A 24,302-nucleotide genomic window follows, 5' to 3' on the forward strand; every position below is an offset into this window, starting at 1 on the left:
TTATAAATTTGCTCTCTTGTCATGAGAGTAGCGACAACGTTTCTTCATAAACTGGTCAAAATAAAGCAATATGTTCTGAAATATCGTTCTGTATAAATTTATTATAATTATAATTTTAAATTAGATTTTTGGTAGAAAGTATGAATAAAACTGATTAAAGCCGACATATTACAAGAAGCTTCCTGTTTCGACTTTTTCGTTTGCCTAATCTACCATTTAGGCAAATCTTAGATTTAAGTGATAGTAGAGTGTAAGTTTGCCTATTATAGAAGCGTGTCGTCTTTATATGTGAAACTGGAGAAGCTACAACGTCAGTTAAATCGTTAGTTGAAAAGCCAAAATAAGTTGAACGCAATCAATAAGATACGTTTCATTCAAGGTTATACCATAGAGTGTGCGACACTATCGAAACAGGGTAAAGTCTTAATGGTGTCCTTTTGTTCGAGCATTTATATGTCGAATGTCATTCATGTAATTGGTAATCTTCACAATATGTATCACTTGGTACAAGTACTTGTATTGATATTCGATCGAGGTACTCGATACCAACAATTAGTACTCATCCAGGACTAACAGAAATTAGAAATTCCAAGATTAAACCCGGGAATTATAACCGAAATTCTATTGTTTTAGGCTTCTTCAACCTACAGCAGCGTTTTTACGCTCGTTTTTCTCAGCTTATTACTTGGTGACATGATACATTCTACCCGTGAACTGGAATGGTATATCAGAACAGTTACGTCTTCAATTTCTGTGCATTGGAATCTCTCTTTCATATAGGCAAATAGGCTCTCCAAAGCCTAACCAGTGTATTGCGCACAATATATCTTAGATAGCCTTGCATGGTTCAGCTACACACGCCCCTTTCAATGATAAAACACCTCTGCTACAAGGTTTTTGACGACCAGAATTAACCCCTGTTACAATGCTATATTTTAGTAAAGATTGTGAAGTTATATTATTAAAATGTAAAATTATACTTCGTCTACCATAAAGTACACTATCGTTACACATTAAATACTTGAATAAACTTCCATTCCAGAGTCATGTTACCGAGATACAGTACACTAACCCTAAACATGTGGGAATTGGGGAAAATAGTCTGCTATTTGAAGGTTCACGAAATAGATGGCGTAAAAAACCTAAACATAGAGGTTAAAGGTTATTGCACTGACCTTTGACGATAACCGACACAAAATGCTGACATTACACCGTACGTTCAGTGTCAATTGAAAAGCTAACTGAACTGAACCACTATCTTTCCTTGCTTGCATGAACATCCAATCTCAGCCCAGAATCCAATTTCGCCTCGAAACCTAAGCCGCAAATCAAAAGCCAGAATCCAGTTCTCTATGGACCAATGAGCGACGAGAATCCAAGTGGGCGCGGAAGGCTAAGCCTGCAGAATACGGCGGCAGGGGTAGGGATGGTTATTTGATAAAAAGGTGGTTATTACAGTTGAGCTACGTCACGTAGGACTTGTTTCACTTGGAATAGAGTATCACAAAAGAGATCAATATCTGTTGCAAACAAATTGCACTTATGCTGCATCCTTACAATTGGATTTATACTTTTACGGGGGTTATAGAAAGTCGAATTATGACGTGTATTTTTAGGAACTAAAAAATTGAGGGACTCTAATAGGGTAGGAAGATGTAATCGGTTGTGTATCAATTTATGAATAAAACAAATATCATTGGACGTAAGAACTGTGGAAATTTGGGGAATGTCCAGAATTTTAAGTATCGAAACATAGTCATAGTTAGCTAGGGGCATAAAAAATGTGTGACAAAATTCAACAAATTTGCGCTGTACACGTTCGATCTTTAAGAGAAGATATGGGCTACAACCACCCCAGGCAACCCATCCAAATAGTAGACGTGACCTAACAAGATATAGTGTTCGAAAATGAGTTAGGGAATGCAAAGCCCGGCATAATCGTAACGAAACCGCCAAAGTGCGACGGCAGATATTAATGGATTTGGTGACATGAGTTTTGAAAAGTAAGTGGGCATCAAAAACGGTGCCCAAATCTTTGGTTTCAGAGTCCTGTCGAACAGGCACGTGGTCAATTTCGTAAGAAGTCAAAACCGTGCGACAGACACGCCTTGTGAAGGTAACATGTACTGACTTAGATGGGTTGATGGGAATGTTATTTAGCAAACACCAGGCCGAGATAGCGTTAATGTCCTCCTGCAAGAGGTATCGGTCACGATCGGAATTAATAATTTTGTAAAGTTTATAGGCCTTCTTATAGTAAATTCCTTCTTGATAATAAAGTATATGACGAAATTATTTTCTTTCATCTATAAAAACGCTATATACGAATGAACGCCGACATTTTTTGTTTGATATGCCTTGTTAATATTTCGTTGGTTGTAATCAAGTCTAAAGTTACGATAATTAAACTGATAACGTATTTCGATTATCACTGTTTATAACAGTAAATCGAATAAATATATACTTCTTTGGGATGTTTATAGATATTTGTATATAAACAACTTAATCGTCTATTTAAGTTACAATCCATTAATGCATATCGTATTATGTATAATGACATGATAGTCATCATTAATCAAATGGCTTATATTATAGAAACTCCGAGCCCTAAAATAACCAAACCTAACCTAATCTAACCTCATCTAAGACCTATTTTGATACAAGTAACCAAGTTTAAACAAACTTGATTAAGTTCAAATAACCAGTAGTTTCAATGATGTAAACATTCGAGCTAAAGATATACGGTTCTTGATTACAGCTCGAAATCTCCAGTACTGCTTGGAAGAAGGGGTCAGCTGTCTTTCGGACCAAGACTGGATTGTCCATTTGGATGAGGATAGTATATTAACTTCGGAAGCTCTTAAAGGAATCGTCAATTTCATTCGCGATGGAAAATACTTCATTGGGGAAGGGGCCATATTGTACGATCCAGATAACGTAACCGGGACATTAACGCAAATGCTCGTAGCTACTAGGATAATTTATGATAAAGGATATTTAACTATATTTTCTAATATTTTGAACAAGCTCCCTTCTGGAACAAAAGGCTCCTTCGTAGTTTGTAACAATCGCGTCGAAAAAGAGGTCTCCTTCGACGGAGGACCATCTTCATCCATTCTTGAATTCGTGTATTTTCCTTTTAGAGCTCTTGCGAAGGATTATCGAATAGGTTGGGTTGAAGGTCATATTTTGGAACAGGGCACCCTAACTGTCATAGATTTTCTGAAGCAAACGATCAGAGTATGTATAGGATTCAATTACTTGGGAGAGAATGAAATTTTTCGTGGTAGATACTGGGTAATGTTACAATTAACCCGCACTATGCTTCAAGGACACTCGCTTTATCTAATCTCTCTATTTATTACCTTATTTTTGGATTTTGAATTTCAAAATGAATTCTTTATAACTTTAATGGGTCTCATTATCGCTTACGATATGTATGCCGGGATATTTCTCTTGTATCAGAAGTATAACGACTTTTCAATGGGCAAAATTGTTCTTTTCTTCCTTGTAAATTTATTTATCGGAGCGTTTTTCTTCAACATGGTGTTAGCAATCGCACACTGCGTATCGTGTTTTCAGAAGAAAGTGCAATTCACAGTTACTAAGAAATCAGGTTAATTAAAACAATTTAAATAACACATGGTACTAATAACTATGGCTAATGAAAAGTTTATTGTTTACAAAAATAAGATTAATCACTTATTTTTAATTATGATTAAAGTTTATGCATGGGGATTAATTTTTAAGGGAATAAAGATTCACATAACTGAATAAATATCATTCGAGTAGATGTTGTTGCTGTTTATTTTTCCGATATGACCATGTGCACGTTTATGGGAAACGATGGGATTTTTGAACCAGCAACGTGTAACATTTATACAAGCTGGGAAACGAAAATATAATCTCTCCGAGTCCCACTTATTTACCTGAATATGCAACTATTTCCATATATTGATAAACAAGGAAAGGACTACGATTGTTAAATACCTGTTTTAAATATGTGGTACCATACGACAAAAATACAATGAATAATTAGTCTTTAAATATTTATTTTAACATTTTTCTACGTAACAATAAACCCATTCAGGTTAGAGCTATTTTCAAATAATCTAAAGAGAATGTGACGTCAGTCGTGTATCGCGTTTTGATTCGCTAGCAATACGTTCAATGACAGGAAAGGGGCAAACAGCTAGATTCTAACTCTGACGTAACATGGCGACTGTTCAGACTTCAGAGATTCCGAGCTAACAACTAAGCCTCGGTTGTTACGGCTTACCATGGAGTTTAAGCTTGGGTTCTATAGATAGTTCAAGTAAATTAATACTGGTTTGTACAAAATATTTGTAAATATAATTCGGCAAAGCACGATCACTGCACACTTTGTTAATTAATGTAGGAATTGGGGGACGTCAATGAATTATTCGATTCTTTTGTTCTTCATTTAAACTATTAAAATATTTTTATAAAAATTTATGGCGCTCGTAATGGTTATGATCTTCTTTTTATATCAAGATGAAATGATGAAATATTCGATTCTTTTGTTCAATAAAAAATTAAATTACTTTAAAAAATATTATGACGCTCGTTTATGGTTATCATCGTGTTCTTCCATTAGGATGAAATGTTCATTTCTTTTGTTCAATAAAAATTGGAAAATATAATGCAATTGTGACGAACGTAATGGTTAACATTATCGCATTTTTCTTACTCATTATGTTATGACTGAATAGGCCATTTGCAAAAGCGAAAAACGATGAACAAAACAAAATCCATCATAAACAAGTATTGTTTATCGAGATCGTGTAGAGATATAAAACCCTTGCGCAGGAACGATTCTCAGACATGTCAACACTTTCGTGTCTATACGTCAAAGGTTCCAATCATGTTAGCGATGATCGAAAAATACGCCGTCGTTTTGCTGACGATGGCAATGAAGATTGAAACAGGTTTTACAATAATTAAAATATCCTCAGTAAATAAATAGATTTCTAATGAACGTTTTGACGATCTAGCTTCCGTTTGTGACAAAGGAGTGATCGTTGATGACAAATGTTTCTGGATTGAAGAAAAGAAGGTTATTTGGGACGACGCTTCGCGAGAATGTGAGAAGGCAAACCCAAAGGCCCATTTTGCCATGATCACCGCTTCCGAAATTATGCAGCAAGTTCCGAACTTATTTGCAAAAGGAAATTTCGACTCTTGCAAAAATGATCTAAGAGAATGCCCCTTTTTTGGGTTGCGTCTAAACGGTAATGGACAATGGTTCCAAGGCGGTAAAAAAATTCCAACGGAAATAAAAAAAGGTGATCCTGGTACTTGGTATGCTACTAAGCAATTTTGGTACAGACCTGGCACGAAAACGTTAACTAGAAAATATCCGGATGACGCATCCGGATATTGCGGGATGCTAGTATTGCAAAGCACCTATAGTTCTAATTACTTTGGAGCGGGAGGAACTGACTGCTCCCACCCATCTCCATTTACGTGTCAAGTTGACATTGAACTAGGTAAGCAAATGACTTAGTACGCGGCGAAAGTATATTACTATATCTTTTAATCTCCCTTAGCACATTGCATGGTCAACCACAAAAAACCTACCAAAGAAGACCCAAGGAAACCTTTCATACCAGTGGAATGTAGAACATCCAAAGACGGTGGAAATGAAGGAAATGATAAGCCGTCCGTTTGCGACAAAGGCGTCTATTTAAATGGCATGTGTTACTGGGTTGAATACGAAAAGGTTCAATGGCAGGAAGCGATTTTCCAATGTCAAAAGGTTAACGCGCACGCTCGTCTTGCCAAGATAAAAACTGAAGACATCAAGGCGGAAGTTCAGAAGCTAATTCGAGAAAGCGACTTTGTCACGTGTAACGAAAAAGGAGAAGAATGTCCCTTTATCGGGATGAACGAGTCGGCGGTTGAAGGCGATTGGCGTTACGTAGACGGAACCAAAGTCACCGAAGACGAAAAGAAATCCTTGTGGTATGCGGGTTCTCCAAACGGAGGCCTTAATGAGAAATGCGGCGTTATTTTCGGAAAAAAGTTTAATTACACTGTAGGAGCCGGTGACTGCTACATCCCGGCTCGCGTTATATGCCAAGTTCCCTATGATAAAGGTGAGTACATGTTTTCATCTAATTGGATAGAGTATGTTACCAGAAAAGCGATTATGATGTCGTTTCGAGGGGCATTGATTACATAAACGTGTTCCCCTTGTCATTAAAGAGAGTGTGAAAAGAAAAATCACGTTATCTATTCTTTTAGTAGTTACAGAAGTAAGATAAGGGACTAGAAGTAAAGTGCTCTAGCATTGGTAATAGATCCTGACACTAGTGAACTAATTTGAGCATCGTATGCCGCTTCCATCGCGCCTACACTAGAGAGAAAAAAATTGGTCGAGTTCCAAAAAAAATTCCTACCCCCTACCCCTCAATCTAAAGCCGCGGAACACGGACGCGGGTGCTTGAATCTAGTTCGGCCGTCTACTGCCGCAAGCGTCTCACGTTTTGGAGGCAAAATTTAGAAACTGCTACCAGAGGGCCAACCGTTGGTGTTGTTATCAAGAATATTCACTTTCGCCAAGTGAAGAATTTGGTTACCTCGATGCTTCTAGTCCTTTATCTTACTTCTGCTAGTTATAAGATCTAGCTGTGTACCAGGAAATACCTCCAAGCAATATTAAAATTCATAAAACTTTGAGATTTCAAAATTAATTTGAAATTAGCACCTCCTACCAATTGCGTAGGAGGTGTCACGTTCATTGCCAAAAAAAATTTAGCGTAAGATTTGAAAAAAAATGCGCGCTTTGACAATCGTGACTCGAGATATAGAGCGTGCCAAGTAAATATTGTTAGCAAGAAGGCAGGGCGTTACGTGATTGGTCGGAGGTGCTAATTTCAAATTATCCATCTGAATTTTAAAATCATTCGGAGGACTAATTCTTGGATGTTTTACTATGCGGATTGGTCTTATAATTGGTCTCCCTTTAAGCGGTATTAGTGGTCTGTTATTAATTTAAAAAGTGTTTTTGGGAGTAAGGAGAATTAAGTATCAAGACTGGTATAAAGCTCACTTAGATGACGGCTCTAATGTAAAAGGAAGGTTTTTTGATTGGATGTAACTTTTTCGTATTACGTTTACTGTTTTGAAAAAAATTCCACTGAACTAAAATCTGGGCCCTTAATGCTTGGTTAATATTTCAAAAAGATCCTTCCAATAGTTTAGTTTACATATTAAAAAATACTCCGTTTGACTGTGATGTCGTTAATAGAGTCGAAAAGATCTGTAGGTTGTAACGGCCATATCGCAAGCGCGAAATGGCGTTACCCCTGGTAGGCCGTTGCTCCTCATAACGTTAAAATTAGCGAGCTTGGGGTGGCAGCGGAACGAGCATACGCTTGTAAAACTATCAGGGGGGTCTAAGAAAGTCCTATTGCACCGCGCAACTGTCCTCGTCGGAATCCCGACAGAGACTTAACCCCTTGACCAAAAGTCAAGGGGGAAGGAACACTTAGACCCGACTCGAGACCCTGTGTCTATAAAAGGAGGGACCGAGGGGACGAAAGATATCTTTTGGCTGCTCACCGAAGAGAGGAAGCTCTTCTTTTTATCTTGTACTTTTTATTTTAAACTTTAAACGATGACTGGGTGAGTGAGAATAAATTATTGTATTGAAAAACAGTGCTGTATTACTCTAGGTAAGCCTACCAGTTTTGTGGGGCTTACAAACTGGCGCCCAACGTGGGACTTTGAAACCGTAGAGTGATACATGTACTAGTTAATTTTTATATCGAAAATTTAAATCGAAAGAGTGAGGGTCGTTAGTCGAGTAGTTGATTGAAAGTTAGTTTATTTTAGAGATTAGTGATTTTAGTATAGTGATACCACTATATTGAATTATGCCGGAAACTAGATCCGGGGTTTCCGCTAATAATGGTGAAGGCGTTGAGTCCGGAGACCCGGCTCAGCAAATGAGCCAAATTATTAGTGATGCCTTGCGTCAAGCCTTTCAAGGTTTTGTCTCAGGTAGTGGGGTAGCTAGTGTTGGAAATCCAACGCAAACACCCCAGGTAAGGTTGCGAGTAGACGCTCCAACCTATTTAGGACCCGCAGATGAGAAATCTCCGATGGATTTCCTCGAGGCTCTTCTGCGGTATCAATCAGCGACCGGCTATAGTGATAAGGATATCCTTTTTCACGTGATCCCTTTGTCTTTACAAGGGCCGGCCGATCGCTGGTTTAAATTTGTGGGGGGTTCAGCCGCTTTCAAAAACCTTTCGGAATTCCGAGAGTGTTTTAGAAAAGAGTATCAGGCTACTGATTACTCTAGGCGCATTCAAATTGAGTTGGATAACCGAACTCAAGGAGAAAATGAACCGTTGACTCAGTACATCCATTGTTTATCGGAGTATTCTCACCGATTAGAAACACCGGAGTCTGAGTCGGTACAAATTCAGCGAGTCCTACGGCAGTGTCATCCGACATACCGTAGAATGCTAAGGGGGAAAGCTTTCGCTACCCTTGCTGAATTGGCTGAGGAGGCTAAGATTATTCAATCTGATCTCCTAGCCGAGGTAATGTACAGACCCCCACCGTCAATGGCGGAGTCTTTAGAGCCTGGTCTGGCATATGGGGCAGGTATTTCGATTGAGCAATCGCTTCAATCGGTTAATAATGCCGTCAGTATGTCAGTTTCCTCAAATGTAAACGAATTTGCGGAAAATCAGGTGGGCGTAGGTTTAGCAGCCTTAGATCCGTACTCGTATTTTAGAGTACAGAGACAGGCGTTGAGCGGAGTAAACACTCGCTCGGGTAAAAGGGCAGATGCTACTTTTAATGCGCATTCCAATGGCGGAAATCCAGACCAAACGATAGGTAACAGGGGTATTGGGCGCTGTTACAAGTGCAACCAACCAGGGCATTTCAAAAGGGATTGTACTAATCCGGGAAATGGGCAAACGAGGCAACCAAGATAATCGGAAATCCGAATTATTCTTGGGAGGGGCCTCGTGATAAAATAGAAACCAAAATAACGAGGGCCAAAAACCAGGCAAGAAATTCGAAAACTCGAATTTTCGCGCCATCGGTTAATCGCTGTTCTGATTTTGGCGGGAAAACTCCCCCATTATTGAGATTTCAAGCTATGGGGCAATCGTTCCTTGGCTTGTTAGATAGCGGATCGTCAGTTTCTTTGTTGGGCGATGAATTCATACCCATTTTCGAAGAACGCAAAATGACGGTAAAAGCTAACAGAACAATGGTTAGATTCGGTCGCGGCACATGCCGCGTAGTCGGAGATATCCGTCTCCAGGTATATTGGCCCGGAGGGAAAAGAAGGCAGCGCTTTCTTATTGTCAAAGGTCTTACACCCTCAGTTATTTTTGGGAGAGATTTTCTTCGCGGAACGGGTATAGACATTAGGATGAGTGAAGGCGGGTGGTCAATCGGCCCCTTCCCTCAGAAAGTTATACCGTTCGATTGCGAAGATATGGAAAAAGGGGCGTCTAATTGCTTCGGCGAAATCGTCAAAAGTGAAAAAGACCCCTTAAATGTGTTAAAAGCTTTAGCGTCGAAATCGACCTGTGGCAAAGATGAAAGAGCTAGGTTGTTGGATATGCTTTCGGAATTCCAAAGTATATTCACAAAGAAACCTGGCGAAACCTCGCTAATTGAGCACTCTATAGAGACGGGTGACGCTAGGCCTATAGCGTGTCATCCCCGTCCGGTTAGCAATAAGAAGAGGGAGGAGATCGACAGGGCTTTTGATGAGTTGTTGGAACTGGGAGTTATACGACCATCCAATAGTCCCTGGGCGTCCCCGATAGTTCTTGTTGAGAAAGCTAACCCAAAGCCGGGTGAGATCAAACGGCTTTGTGTAGATGTACGGAGGTTAAATGACGTTACTACCGCCGATAGGTACCCAATGCCTTCGATACCAGATATCTTAGCGTATTTAGGGAAGGCGCGGTATTTTACGACTATCGATTTAACAAAGGGCTTCCTTCAAGTTAAGATGAAAAATAGCGATATACAAAAGACAGCTTTCGTGTGCCATAGGGGACTTTACGAATTCGTAAAGATGCCCTTTGGACTTAAAAACGCACCGGCAACTTTCATGCGATTAGTTGACCGTGTGTTAGGACCCTGTAAATGGAATTTCGCTCTCGGTTTTTATGATGATATCACCATATATTCCGAGACGTTTGAGGATCATTTGATTCACATTCGAGAAATTCTAGGCCGCCTTAAAGATGCCGGATTAACTATTAATCCGAGCAAGGTGCAACTTTGCACCAATACCGTTAATCTTCTCGGTTATAAGGTTGGTCCAGGGCGCTGTATGCCAAATCCGGATAAGTTTCGAGCGATTGAGGAATTCCCCATCCCTCGAGACGTGAAATCATTACAAAGATTTCTTGGCATGATAGGTTATTACCGCCAGTTTATACCAAACTTTGCGGGAATAGCTCGTCCTTTGTATAACCTATTTAAGAAGGATTCCACGTGGCGTTGGGAGGAAACCCATACCAACGCTATGCGGGAATTAGTGGAAAAGGTAAAGAGTACCTCGGAATTAGCTCTCCCGGATTTGAATAAGAAATTTCTTATTCAAACCGATGCTAGTAGCCACGGCTTGGGTGCAGTATTGGCACAAGAGACAGATAGAGGATTAATGCCTATCTGGTTTATAAGTCGTGGGCTGACTCCAGCAGAGCGTAATTATTCCACTACGGAGTTAGAATGTCTTGCTGTAGTATTCGCTCTCAAGAAGTTTAAAATGTATGTTGAAGGTACTGATGTGATAATCGAAACCGACCATCAGGCCCTTCAATGGCTTAAGAAGATGAAGGAACCAGTGGGTAGATTAGCCCGCTGGTCTCTAGGCCTCCAACCATTTAATTACGAGGTGCGATACCGCCCTGGTAAATTAAATTTGGTAGCCGATGCTCTAAGTCGGGCTCCAATCGAAACCGATTTGGCCGACGAAGAAGCCGTCATATTGGTTGCAAATGAAGTAGTGGGGGGTAACACACCCAAGTTGGGTTTACCTTTTAATAGAGAGGCGATAATAAAATCCCAAGCTACTGATCCAGAGTTATCTCGTTTAATCGAGGAGTTAGAGCGTGTTAGAAGCTCTGTAGACCCGGAAACGGCAATAAAGGCCGGGGCAGTATTGGATCAGTATGTAATGGATGAAGACGGTCTTCTATTAAGATACTTCGCACCATGGGACGAGGAGGATGAGGATGCCCTAGAGAAAGCTTGGAAGGTATAGTATTACCTCGAAGCTTGAGGCTAGAGGCAATCAAATATTTTCATGACGAGCCCCTTGCCGGCCACCTGGGAGTTTGTAAAACGTATAAACGTTTACAATCCCGAGTCACGTGGTCGGGTATGAAGCGCGACGTTTTGAAGTATGTTCGGGGTTGTGAGATGTGTCAAAAATCGAAGCCATCTGCACAATTAAAACCCGGACTGCTATCAAGCGTTCGTAGCGAAAGGCCGTGGGAATTAGTGACCTGTGATCTCATGGGTCCCTATACCCGCAGCTCCAAGGGTAATCAATACCTGCTCGTCATCGTAGACCATTTCACTAAGTGGGTAGAAACCTACCCCTTACGAAAAATGACTACGGAGAAGATATGGGAGAAGTTATTTGAAGTTTTCTGTCGATTTGGATTCCCAAAGGAACTGATCACTGATAATGCTTCTGTGTTTTCCAGTCCGAAATTCAAGGAGACATGTAAAAGATTGGGTATACGCCCGAAAAATACATCTCCGTATCATGCTCAGGCGAACATAACTGAGCGCATGAATAGGAATATCAAGCCTATGATTATTTCTTATATTGAGAAACATAGGGATTGGGATGCTCGTATTCCTGAGTTGGGCTTCGCCTTAAGGTCGGCTGAAAACAGCTCGACTGGGTTCACGCCCGCGGCGATGAATTTCGGTAGGGAGCTCTGCGCTCCGTTAGATTGGGAATTGGAACCGGTAAAAATTTACCAGAACCAAAACCCAGATCTATATGCTGAGAGACTGAAGGTTAGACTTCATGATGTTATAGATCATGCAAGGCATAACCTGCAGGACTCGAAGCTGAAGCAGAAACTGCACTACGACAAGCGTCGGAGACACGTGTATTTTCGACGTGGCGACCTTGTTTTGCGCCGTACGCACCCACTTTCCGATGCGAGTCGTGGTTTCACGGCTTCGCTCGCGAAAAAGTACGACGGCCCATTCGTAGTGCAGGAAAGAACAACCCCGTTGACGTACAGGCTGGAGGAGAAAACCTCGCGAAAATTCGCAGGTGTCTCGCACGTTTCTAACTTGAAAGCGTACACTCCACCCTGGACGGGAGACTCTCCGCTGGATAGCAAAGTCGCCGGTGAAAACTCGCCTGACAATGCTATCAGTAAAGTTCGGCCTAGACGTAATAGGAGAGAGCGGAGAGAGAGCGAAAAGAGCCCCCCTAGGCATTCGTACAATTTACGTTCTAACAGAGGAAACCCTTTGTAAAGTTTTTGGGTGGGGGAACACTCTTTTGATTTTCGATTCCGAGATTTTATAGGAACCCCTATAAATATTCGATGACTAATTTATTTGGCGCATACGCGCAATTTAAATAGTTGCACATGCACATGCAATTGCGGCAAGGAAGGGGCTAGGAGCAGGTCCCGGCGTGGCGGAGCGCCACAGCAACGGCTGCAGCAGCAGCACCAACAACCGCAGCAAGGGCGCACACCAGGCGCATCAGCGAGGGTTGGCACTAAACCCGTTACAGAGAAGAAGCCAGCCAAGGGGCCCCAACAGCCAAGTAAGCGAAGTGTCGCTACTTGGTGCCATGCGGGCCAAATCTATTTTAGTGAAGGCCGGTGGCCGGCTGGCCAAATGGCCAGCCGTGTTGAGGGTCCCACCCCAAATATATTTAGGGGAAGGACACTCAACCCTGATGATTTCATCGGGGTGAGTGGGGGGAATGGGGGGGCCGCAGCCGCGGTTCCCCGGTGGTCGGAGACGTCATCGGTTCCGTCGAGCTCGTCCGAATTCTCGGACGCGCTGGACCATTTCAGCAGCAGGGAAGAGGAGGATGACCTTTTCTTCCCGGCATTAGAGGAACGCAGCCCTGCCCAATAAGTAATTTTTGGGTGGGGGAGTTGTAACGGCCATATCGCAAGCGCGAAATGGCGTTACCCCTGGTAGGCCGTTGCTCCTCATAACGTTAAAATTAGCGAGCTTGGGGTGGCAGCGGAACGAGCATACGCTTGTAAAACTATCAGGGGGGTCTAAGAAAGTCCTATTGCACCGCGCAACTGTCCTCGTCGGAATCCCGACAGAGACTTAACCCCTTGACCAAAAGTCAAGGGGGAAGGAACACTTAGACCCGACTCGAGACCCTGTGTCTATAAAAGGAGGGACCGAGGGGACGAAAGATATCTTTTGGCTGCTCACCGAAGAGAGGAAGCTCTTCTTTTTATCTTGTACTTTTTATTTTAAACTTTAAACGATGACTGGGTGAGTGAGAATAAATTATTGTATTGAAAAACAGTGCTGTATTACTCTAGGTAAGCCTACCAGTTTTGTGGGGCTTACAAGGTTGATCGTAATCTTTCGAGAACAATACAACACGACAATTATTGAAACTTCGAAAACTTTTTACTTTTTCGCGTCTTTGTCTACAAAGACAGTTTTCATTAATATATATTGTTTTTATTTCAAGAGCGTTTTGAACCCGATAGAACTATCCCTGAATCACAATGCAAGAGGGGAATAATCGTTGGTGAGAAATGCTACTGGGTTGAACACGATGCTTTAGATTTTCTTAGAGCCAGAGAAATCTGTAAACTACAAAAAGGTCAATTGGCTATTGTCAATAAAGAGAGCAGGAAGTATCTCTTGCACTTAGAAAATCAAAGTGGTTCCAAGGTATTATACATCGGCTTGATGGAGAACCCCGATAGAGAGGTAAAATGGATGAACGTCGACAGGACCGAATTTGACGAAAGCCTTTTTGGAAAAGGCGAACCGAATGGAGATCATACGCAAAACTGTGGAACTATCCATAAACATGAAGGGGCTTACGGAGTGGCGGATCACACGTGCACAGAAAACCACAAATTCATTTGCGAACAGCCAGTAGGCGCCTTGACTTACGCGCCACCTACACCTGTAACGGAAAATGTCCTTTGTAAAAGGGGAATTAAACATCGCGAACGATGCTACTGGATCGAAACGGGCGAACTGAATTGGTTCGACGCCGAGACATACTGCAACACTTTGAACCAACACGCTCACTTGGCCAAACTAAACAGTGTAAACGTTCAGAACGCCACCGATAAATTAATACCGAGTGGTTGGAAGGAGGAAACAAATATTTACTTCGGAGCCAACGACATTGAAAAGGAAGGCGAGTGGCGACACATCGACGGCACCAAGGTCACGTTGAACAATGAAATTGATAAACTGTGGAAAAAGGCTAATTTTAGAGGGCGGGGAGAAAATTGCGCCGTGGTGCTGGGTAAGGGTGAAGGTGGACATACGTATGCTGATGTATCATGCGACGAGCGACGTCCCTTCATGTGCGAAGTACCTTACAAAAAATCCAATGTGACAACACCCGTTGCAAAACAGGAAGTGGTCCATATCGATGAAGAAAAAGTAAATCCCAGGCCGTCCATTTGCGACAAAGGAGTGACCGTTGGAAATAAGTGTTACTGGCTCGAACACGAAAAAGTTCAGTGGGGTCAAGCTTTGCTCAAATGTCAAAAGGTTAACGAATTTGCTCGTCTAGCCAAGGTTAATACTGAACAAATAAAAAACGCGATTGAGCGGCTATTATCAAGAAAAAGCCATAATGACTTAACTGAATGTGACAAAAGTGGGGAAAGATGTCCTTTTATAGGGATGAATGATACAGTGATCGAAGGCGATTGGCGATACGTCGACGGTACCAAAGTCACCGAAAACGATAAAGATTCTTTATGGCATAAAAGGAATGTAGTATCCACCACCCACCGCCATCATAACTGTGGCAAAATTTTAGGAAAATCGTACGAGTATCAACTGGGAGTCGGTGATTGTAGTATTCCGGCTCCGGTTATTTGCGAAGTTCATATACTTCAAAGTAAGTTGTTTTTCTGGAATACACGCTACTTATACATATTCGAGATAGGTCAAGTTTATAACTTTAATCTAAAAACGCTTCACATCCACGAGTATCGATAAATAAATTCTATATGGTATATCTAAAAACAGGACGACGACATCAATTGCCCTGCAATTGTTCAGCAAATTGAATGCTATTTTTTCATTTCAAGGGCGATGCGGACCAAACCCCAAAAATTTCACAACGCAATCTCTGTGCAACGAGGGAATCACCGTTGGTGACAAATGCTACTGGGTTGAACACCACCCTTTAAATTGGAACGATTCCCAAATTGAATGTAAACAACGAAACCCTAGCGCCCAATTAGCTATAGTCACAAACAGCGAGACACTTAAGCACCTGCTCGACCTAGGAAAACTAACTCTTCACGATGTAACATTCGTCGGCTTGAAAGAGAACCTCAATAGCGATCTTAAGTCGAAAGACCGATGGAAGAACATCGATGGCACTATATTTGATCGACGCCTTTTTTCCTATAACGAGCCTAATGGAGATGGAGGGGAAAACTGCGGCGCCATCGTTACAAATCTCAAAGTAGCAGATTACAATTGTACGAAAAAATATAAATCCATGTGCGAAGTACCAGCATCCAAGGTCGAATATAGTAATGTCCAACAGCACCTTTCACCGGAAGAACTTTGCAAAAAGGAAAATAGCGTCCGAGTTGGCGACAAATGTTATTGGGTCGAGAACGATAAAACGAATTGGTTCAACGCCGAAACAAAATGCAACAGAAGGAATCCCAACGCTCACTTGGCCAAAGTTAACACCAAGAAGATTCGAAACAGCATCCAGAATCTAATCGGAGATAAAAAATCCGACCATGTTTTTATCGATGCGAGCGATATAGAGAAGGAAGACGATTGGCGATACTTGGACGGAACCAAGGTTACGAAAAATGAACTAAAAGAATTATGGTATAAAGATACGGCTGAAACATTCGTCTATGACTATAAATTTCAGCAAAATTGTGGTGCAATGCGTGGTCAAATAAATGGTGGCGATTACAAAAGCGGCAAAAGTGAAGACAGAAATTCGCACTACTTCACTGACGTGGGATGCGATTTTCATTTTCGCTTTTTTTGCGAAATATCGATGAAAGGAGGTTCAAAAGAGCCAGTTATCCAAGAAGAATGCAAAGCTGTCGAGGGCACCGCAACTAGTCAATTGGTCACATCTTCCATTTGTGACGAGAATGCGGAAATAGTAGATGACACGACGTGTTATTGGATTGAATATGAAAAGGTTGCTTGGGGTGAAGCGCTGCTAAAATGTCAACGAATTAACCCACACGCTCGTCTAGCCAAGGTCAATACTGAAAAAATCAGGGAAGCCATCAAAAGGCTATTATTGAAATCAACAGAATTAAACTCGTGTAATGGACTTGGACAGGTATGCCCCTTTTTAGGGATGAACGATACGGCGCTCGAAGCTCATTGGCATTACGTCGACGGTACCAAAATCTCCGATGAAGAATTTGCCTTATTATGGAGTCAAACCCAAGGTAAAACGTATTACTACGGAAGACGCGATAAAAACTGCGGCGTAATTTTTGGAAAGAACTTTGATTACCGACTAGGAGCCGGAGAATGTTTTAGACCGGCACCAATTATATGCGAAGTTCCACTTGAAAAAGGTGAGAACAGAAAGACGACAAAGTAAAGTAATATAAATCGCGACAGTTTAATGCACAGATTTGAGAAGGTCTACACTTTCTACAGGAGCTTTGGGGACTGAAAGGATCACGCCCGGACCTTAATTTTTTCACCTTACAATATTAGACCTAGGGCTCGTTTTCATAGGCGCGAGTTGCGTGAAAATTTCGAGCGAAAGCGGAAACGCTCGAAAAAAGTACGTTACCGCGCGTATAAAAGCTCGCGAAGCGTGAGCGTTTTCGAATTTTCTAGCTTCTATGAAAACGAGCCTAAAAGCTTTGTCCACATATAGAGCTCGCTCTCGCGTGTTCGTGCCTTCGTCTATTCGCATCTTCGCAACAGCTGAGCACGAAAAACATTTGCGCTACTGTTCAGATACACGCAAATATTTTTGGCTTTTCGTATTAAAAGAGCCAATAAAATTTGAGCAATCGCTGCGCCATCTACGTTGAATTTATTTATTAAAAGTGCCCCGACTGAGTCACAGAGCTGAACGCTGCTTTCGCCATTGTGAAAAAGTGACCAAAACGAAACTAATCGACGCCCTCCACACCCCACCCTTCCTCTCGTCTATGATTGGTGCTCTTCTCGTAAAGGCGCGAAATTCTTGGCCTAGTCGCGAGAAATTTGTATCTTCACCAGGTGAAGACGCAAAGTAGCGAAAACCCAACGTGGACAGTAGCGCGATCTTGCAAACAAGCAAAGCGAAGATGCGAACGCCCCAACAGGACTTAAGAAACAAAATAAAATGGTTTTCTCCTACATTAAATTCAAGGGTGTTTAGAAAAACATTTTAGGTACTAGATTAAAGGTGGACTTCTGACTAGAATGTTTTTTTTCTTTCGATGGAGCGTATATAGTGGTGTTCATTTCAAATAGAAATCACGTATCCATTTTTAAAATTGAAAAGCCATGGACACTTCTCTGTGAAGAGGATGACTAGTACCATCTGACGGAATAGTCAAATGAGAGTAGATTCCGTTATGGGTCCTCTTCACGGACACAGAGAAGCCCAATGTGCTGTATCTATTAAGAAAACTAACGTAATACGCTAATTCGAAGTAAAAGGAACAATATCTAGCCCAAAGCTTCCATTTAACCCTAAAAACGTTGAACTATTATCACGAATATTTTATACTTTTAAAGGATATTGTAAAGGAAATCCCTTGACTCTTCCACCGAAATCAGTTTGCGAGAAAGGAAAGACCTTTGGTGACAAATGCTACTGGGTTGAACGCGACGTTGCAGATTGGCTAAGAGCGGATCAGGGATGCGCAAACGAAAACCCTAACGCGCATTTAGCCGAAATCAATAACAGGGAGACACTGAATAACCTGATCCATTTAGCCAAGCAAAGTGATACCAGAACAATATTCATCGGCTTAACACAAGTCCCGAGCTACGGGTGGAGGAACATTAACGGGAGCGTATTTAAGAAAAGCCTTTGGTCAAAGGAACCTAATAGACCAAGAAAAAAAAACTGCGGGGCCCTATATCGATCTCCCAAAAAAGGTTACGGAGTCGGGGATTTCGGGTGTTTCGAAAAACACTCGTACGTTTGTGAGGTACCAGTATCTAAAGCCTATTACGTGCAAGAGTACACATCACCCGAAGAACTTTGCCAAAAGAGAAATGGCTTAAAAGTGGGAGGAAAATGTTACTGGCTCGAAGGTGATAAAACGAATTGGTTCAACGCCGAAACAAAATGCAACAGAAGGAATCCCAACGCTCACTTGGCCAAAGTTAACACCATGGAGATTCGAAACAAAATCCAGACTCTTATTGGAAGTAAAGAATACCACCATGTTTTTATCGGGGCGAGTGACATAGAGAAAGAAAACGATTGGCGATACTTGGACGGAACCAAGGTTACAAAAAATGAACTAAAAGAATTATGGTATAAAGATACGGCTGAAACATTCGTCCCTAAATATAAACTTCAGCATAATTGTGGCGCATTGCGTGGTAACATAAATGGTGGCGATTACAAAAGCGGCAAAAGTGAAGACCGTAATTCGCACTACTTGACTGACGTGGGATGCGATTCTCATTTTCGCTTTTTTTGCGAAATACCCATGGATTTGAAGAAGAAAGAGCCTGCAGTTATCTTCGAAGAATGTAAACTTCCCGATGATGAAACTGGTGCTACTAAACCACCCGCACCGATACCAAATTAAGCAGAATTTGAGGAGTATGCTTTTAGCTTGATTAATCGGTGTAAAGCAAACTAAGAAATTTCTAACGTAATTAAAATATAGTCTTATCAATCAATATCTCTTGCTTTTAGTTGTATTTTTCAACCTCACGTTAGTCTTTCAATATTTACATTAATATTTTTAACATAACAACAAACCCGAGTGGTTTTATGTTAGCGCCATTTTTTCTAGTAATATAAAGAGAATGTGATTGCAGTCGTGTATCGCTTTTTGATTCGCCAGCAACAGGTTCAATGTCAGGAAAGGGGCAAACAGCTAGATTCTATCTCTGACGCGAGGGGCGACCGTTTAGACTTCAACTGTTCCGAGTTAACGCCTAAGCCTCGGTTGTTATGACTTGCCATGGAGTTTGTATCTTGACAGGTGCGTAAGTGACTCAGTTTTTATCTCCCGAGAACAGATCACAGTCTGAGGTCATTTTATAAAAAACAAAACAAAAAACAATGCTGTCCTTTGCAGTAATAACTAGAGGTATTTCTGTGAGCTCTTCCATAACTTGTCGGTAAGTAGCGTGTGTCTTATGTTCATTAAAGGTTTTTATCGCGCATCTTGGCATTTACAGAACGACTCTCCGAAAATGCTGCGATAATCTCGTAAGTTCCGTATAGTGACTAAAATTTGAACTTTTAACCTAAGACTATTCGAGACGCGGAAAGAGAAACTGTATAGTGGAAGGCTAGCTCCTCTCAAAAGAGGATCGATTTAGCAGACGCCACTAATGGCAAATTAAATGCTAGTTATTTTGTCAAAAGAGATTTATTTTTTAACATTTTTCCATTTATATTTAGTAAAAGGCTGTTCATTTTATGTATAATGCTAATATTACCCGAACTTTCCCTTCAAAACGTTTTCACTCCTCATGCTAGCCCTTTTATAAACCCGCTGAATATCAAAGTCATTATGTGAATTTAATAATTTTTGGTGTATTATAAAAAGAGATATCGTTAAAAGAGATCAACGCTGAAAATACAATGTAACTACAACAAAAAGCTAAAAGTGGTGGTCCAACTATTACCCCTCCAATAATATACAAAATATACTCCTTTATAGAACCGTGTCTGTTTTTAATAACTATAAATACTTGCATATATATTGCCACCCCCTTTATAAAGCCTTTAAGTATTAAAATTGGTTGGGGAAGATTAACGGGGAAAAGAACTTCACAAATCAAAGCTGGAAAACCAAGTAGAAACCCAAGGATACAAAGAGAAAATAAAAAGTACATTATATTTTCGAATACTGAATAGTACGAGCTCCTGAACATAAGATAAAACATTCCTTTATAACATCTAATACGATTATGGATAAAATCAAACAGTGTAGTAGTTGCTTGCTCAATGACGTTACCCTCGACAAATCCATACGTGTATTTCTCGCGGCGCATTAAAGCTCCAAATGCCAAATCTTCCGTTAGTGACGGTCCAGTTCCAACGTCGAATGAAACGTGTTTTTCAGCGTCAACTCTAGCCACTAGGAACACGTTTCTAAAAATAGCTGAGTACGGACGCTTATTTAGATGAGAGAAAAATCTGATTTCCCCGTATTCGTAAACCATTACATTTTCCAAAACTTCAGACAGAAAACTGTAAGCTTGGCAATCAACAACACCATGGCCAAAACAGTGTTCGTTTTTCTCGATGAAATTAGCTGTGCCTTTAATGGCGTTCTCTGTGAGAATCGTGTCTTCGTCCAAATGGACGATCCAATCATGATCGTTTAAGGTGTTGACGCCGTCTTCCAAGCAATACTGCAAGTTGCGGCCTTTAAACAGGGTTCCATTCTTCGTTCGGTAATCCGAAGGCACCAACACCTCCGACACCTGGGGTATTCCTTCCTTGTTCAAGCCTTCGATGTGTTTTTCAGTTACAATTTCGTATTTGAAATTCTTGAGTTTCACGCTATGTATTGCTTTCATGTTTATTATAAGGTTATTCAAGATCAATTTTGGAAATTTTCCTTTGGTGACAATTCTGAAACAAATCGTTGGTAATTTCTCGATGTTTGCCTTTAATTCGACGTCGTCCGGGAAACAGTCGTATAGAAGTAATCCCAAGGAAGTGATTAAAACGAATGGCAGATGGAACAAAGGAGATAGAGTGAGGAAATATAGAAGAAGTTTCATGGGCCATGAATAGACACTCTCGTCATATTCACTGCCTTTGACATTAGCAGTATATCTAATCGCCAGTATGACTACGAAAGCGAACGCTGCACAATGAATTAGATGTTTCGTTCGTAATTTCACCTGAAAGGGTACCAAGGCTTAAGATTATAAGTGATTTGAAAATTTAAACTACAAAAGAGAACCGAAATCACAAGTGACACATAAATCCTTGCACTCTCTGCAGAATTTCAGATTCTAATATGAAGGGTTCGGGCAGATACTGGTGTGTTAGTCATTCACCACTCAAATAATGAGAATCTCAAATGAAATATTGTAAATTTAATTGTAATTGACTGTATTTCACCATCAAACTTAACATATGTTTAATTCTAATTTTCTAATCTATTTCAAATAAAAAAATTAAGTTTAATAATATTTTCTAAATTAGTAATTAGAAAATTTAAATTTACTTTAAAGAATATTAAGAGAAATAACAAAGAAACTAGTTCTAGTTGTAGATAGATACCATATCTTTATATTTCAGAATGTAAAAGAATAAACTGAAAAAAAAAAAAAAAAAAAAAAAAAATGAAATGTCTATGAAAGAGATCAAAACTTTAATTGAAATGGAACTATGATAACAACACATTTAAAGAGGATGGGGTGCTTTCAATAACAGTACATATTTGCTGATCAAAATGCCACACCCTTTTGGTTGGAAAACATAAATAGAGAAAAGTAAGCACCATTCAAACCAGAACTAATCTTTTAAACATCGATACTTTTGAAAAATTCACTTACCATATTGAAGAACTTCAGTTTTAATAATTGTTTCGCTTCAAAAATAACAGCCATCGTTAGGCCTAACGACTAGGAAAGCTTGACGATAATGCTTAACTTTAAAAACCAATATCCCCTTTTCACAAATAAACTAGTTTAACCGGAAGGGATAACCTACATAACGCCGAAACCATACAACAACACCTGACATTTAGTTTATCGAACTTCTACTTTGAATGAAACGCCAAACTTATTTGACAATTAAGTAATTGTAAATATGGAAATAAATGGAAGATGTAACGTCATTCATGCCGAAGAATGTAAAATAATGAGACGCATTTTTATTCCAAGATAGACTACAAGTCTCTTCGTGAAGTCCGAATTGTCTAATATTATTGAAGCCAGTAACATCGAAAACGTATTAGTTAAAGAATATAGAATAGAATAAAATGTTCGACGATCGAAACCGTCTGGTGGTGACATCTAGCCTTAATCTTTTTAAATCGCATAAAATCAGTGTATAGATGCTGGAGTCATGTCCCTCTTTTACTGGTCCATGTTCAAGAAGAAATTTTGAGACTGGCACTTCTCAAGAATCGAAGATATTAATATGTAACTATTACTTTTTTGACGTGTTTTCCAGTGAATTATTTATTACATTCTGATAAAAGATAGATTTGGCATATCACCAAATAAAGAAAAATAGCGTATCAAAATAAGGAGAAACGTTTTTGAGTTCAGTCACGCTGACACTAGCTGGTTAGAAAAGCAGTAGAATGAGGCTATTTTGGATACTTATGTTTTTGAACCTAATGGTAAATCCTTTTAAATTATTTAAATTATTTAATTCTGATATTACTGAGAAAAGACATGATGGTCTCATCTTGAGTCATTGTTAAGTTTTGCGTCTTTTATAGAACTCATCATTCGCTTTCTCGTATATGGAAGAAAATTTGCGACACGCCGCGAAGAAAGGTCAAACGAAGGTCATTACATCCCTCTTAGAACAAGGTGTTGACATAAACTCTTTGAGCTACGAGAACGAAACCGCGTTATATTTGGCTTGTTATTGGGGTCATAACGACACCGCCTTACACTTACTGGAAAAAGGAGCCGATGTTAACATTAGTAATAAAGACGGTGCGACACCTTTATTACACGCCGCTGCTAAAGGTCTAGCACTCGTGGTTCAGTCAATGATAGATAAGGGTGCTAACGTCAATACGGCCACAATAGTTGGATGGACACCGTTAATGTGCGCGTCACGAGCTGGACATTTGGATATCGTTGAACTTTTGATTGAAACTGGCGCTAAAGTCAACTCGGCTAACGAAGAAGGAAGAACGGCACTGATTTTAGCTTCCGCCAACGTTTACAAAGACGTGGTTCACCTTCTTGTGGAACGAGGAGCTGACGTAAATGCCGTTACTAATCAGGGATGGACAGCCTTAATGGAAGCTTCTTATTACGACCGCAAGGGTATACAAAAAATTTTGATCACCCATGGTGCTAAAGTCAACGCGGTTAACAAAGATGGCGAGACAGGGTTAATGTGGGCCTGTCGTTTCGGTGCTAAAAACACGGTGCAAATTCTTCTCGAAAATGGAGCTAATGTTAACCTGGTTAACAACAACAGAGAAACGTCGCTACATCTGGCTCTCAGGGCCAAACAAAATGTTAAGGAAATAGTCCAGTTGTTGCTACGATATGGACCAAATTTGAACGCTGTTAACAAGGAAGGTAAACGACCATTCGACATCGCCACCGACCAGGAAAATTGGGAGATAGTCATTCTCTTGGATACAGCCGAGTTACATTGCGTGGACAAGCAAATGATCAAACTTAAAGAAGAACAACGCAAAAGGGAGAAGGAAATAAAGGATTTGAAAGCGGAAGTGTCGAGTTTGAAGTTGGAATTGCAAGGGTTAAAGGAACTTTTGAAATATAAGGAACAAGAACTGAAGAAGACGGAAGGAATCATTTCCGAACTGATATTAAGAATAGAAAATGCTGTGAAAGAGGAGGAATTTCCTGAGCCAAACTTTGTCTGTATACCGCCAGAAGCGTGCGAGAATGACACTGTCACTTAGTACCTCTTAAAAATATAGAGATATTTTTGTGTAAATGTGTATAGTTTTGATGTTTTTTAAAAAGTAACTATAGAACATTTGGGGGGATATGACCGACAACCCTATCATAACTTTGGGCTGGGTTCATGTTAGGTTTGGACCTAACAATACCAAGAACGAATACATAAATCTATGTAGCTCTGTTTACCGTTATATCTGCTTAAACGTAAATAATACTGTAGAAGAGAAAATCACTACTTTCCATGAATATTTTATATGGATGAATAAATTTAGGTATAGAAAACCTAA

The 24,302-nt window shown here is 40.3% G+C and overlaps 3 protein-coding genes across 3 annotated transcripts; 2 read left to right on the forward strand and 1 right to left on the reverse strand.

Annotated features, from left to right (window-relative positions):
• The first annotated feature begins 4,136 nt into the window (after nt 1–4,136).
• LOC149678557 (uncharacterized) lies at nt 4,137–19,083 on the forward strand. The gene is made up of 6 exons (XM_089836496.1): nt 4,137–4,949; nt 5,016–5,510; nt 5,571–6,119; nt 13,724–15,127; nt 15,321–16,805; nt 17,971–19,083. The coding sequence occupies exons 1-6, from the start codon at nt 4,757–4,759 to the stop codon at nt 18,999–19,001; spliced, it is 5,157 nt and encodes a 1,718-aa protein (XP_089692622.1). The 5' UTR covers nt 4,137–4,756; the 3' UTR covers nt 19,002–19,083.
• LOC149678558 (glycolipid beta-1,4-mannosyltransferase egh-like) lies at nt 18,916–22,853 on the reverse strand. The gene is made up of 2 exons (XM_089836497.1): nt 21,615–22,853; nt 18,916–21,546 (listed from the first exon to the last, which is right to left on the reverse strand). The coding sequence occupies exon 2, from the start codon at nt 21,160–21,162 to the stop codon at nt 19,939–19,941; it is 1,224 nt and encodes a 407-aa protein (XP_089692623.1). The 5' UTR covers nt 21,163–21,546; nt 21,615–22,853; the 3' UTR covers nt 18,916–19,938.
• On the forward strand, nt 22,401–24,302 carry LOC149678559 (uncharacterized). The gene is made up of 3 exons (XM_089836498.1): nt 22,401–22,536; nt 22,596–22,739; nt 22,842–24,302. Exons 2-3 carry the CDS (start codon nt 22,701–22,703, stop codon nt 24,012–24,014), a joined length of 1,212 nt encoding a protein of 403 aa, XP_089692624.1. The 5' UTR covers nt 22,401–22,536; nt 22,596–22,700; the 3' UTR covers nt 24,015–24,302.

Source organism: Phalangium opilio, unplaced genomic scaffold (assembly GCF_054372755.1).
Source record: "Phalangium opilio isolate 3A_F unplaced genomic scaffold, DU_Popi_V2 ptg000042l_1, whole genome shotgun sequence".
Taxonomy (NCBI): Eukaryota; Metazoa; Arthropoda; class Arachnida; order Opiliones; family Phalangiidae; genus Phalangium; species Phalangium opilio.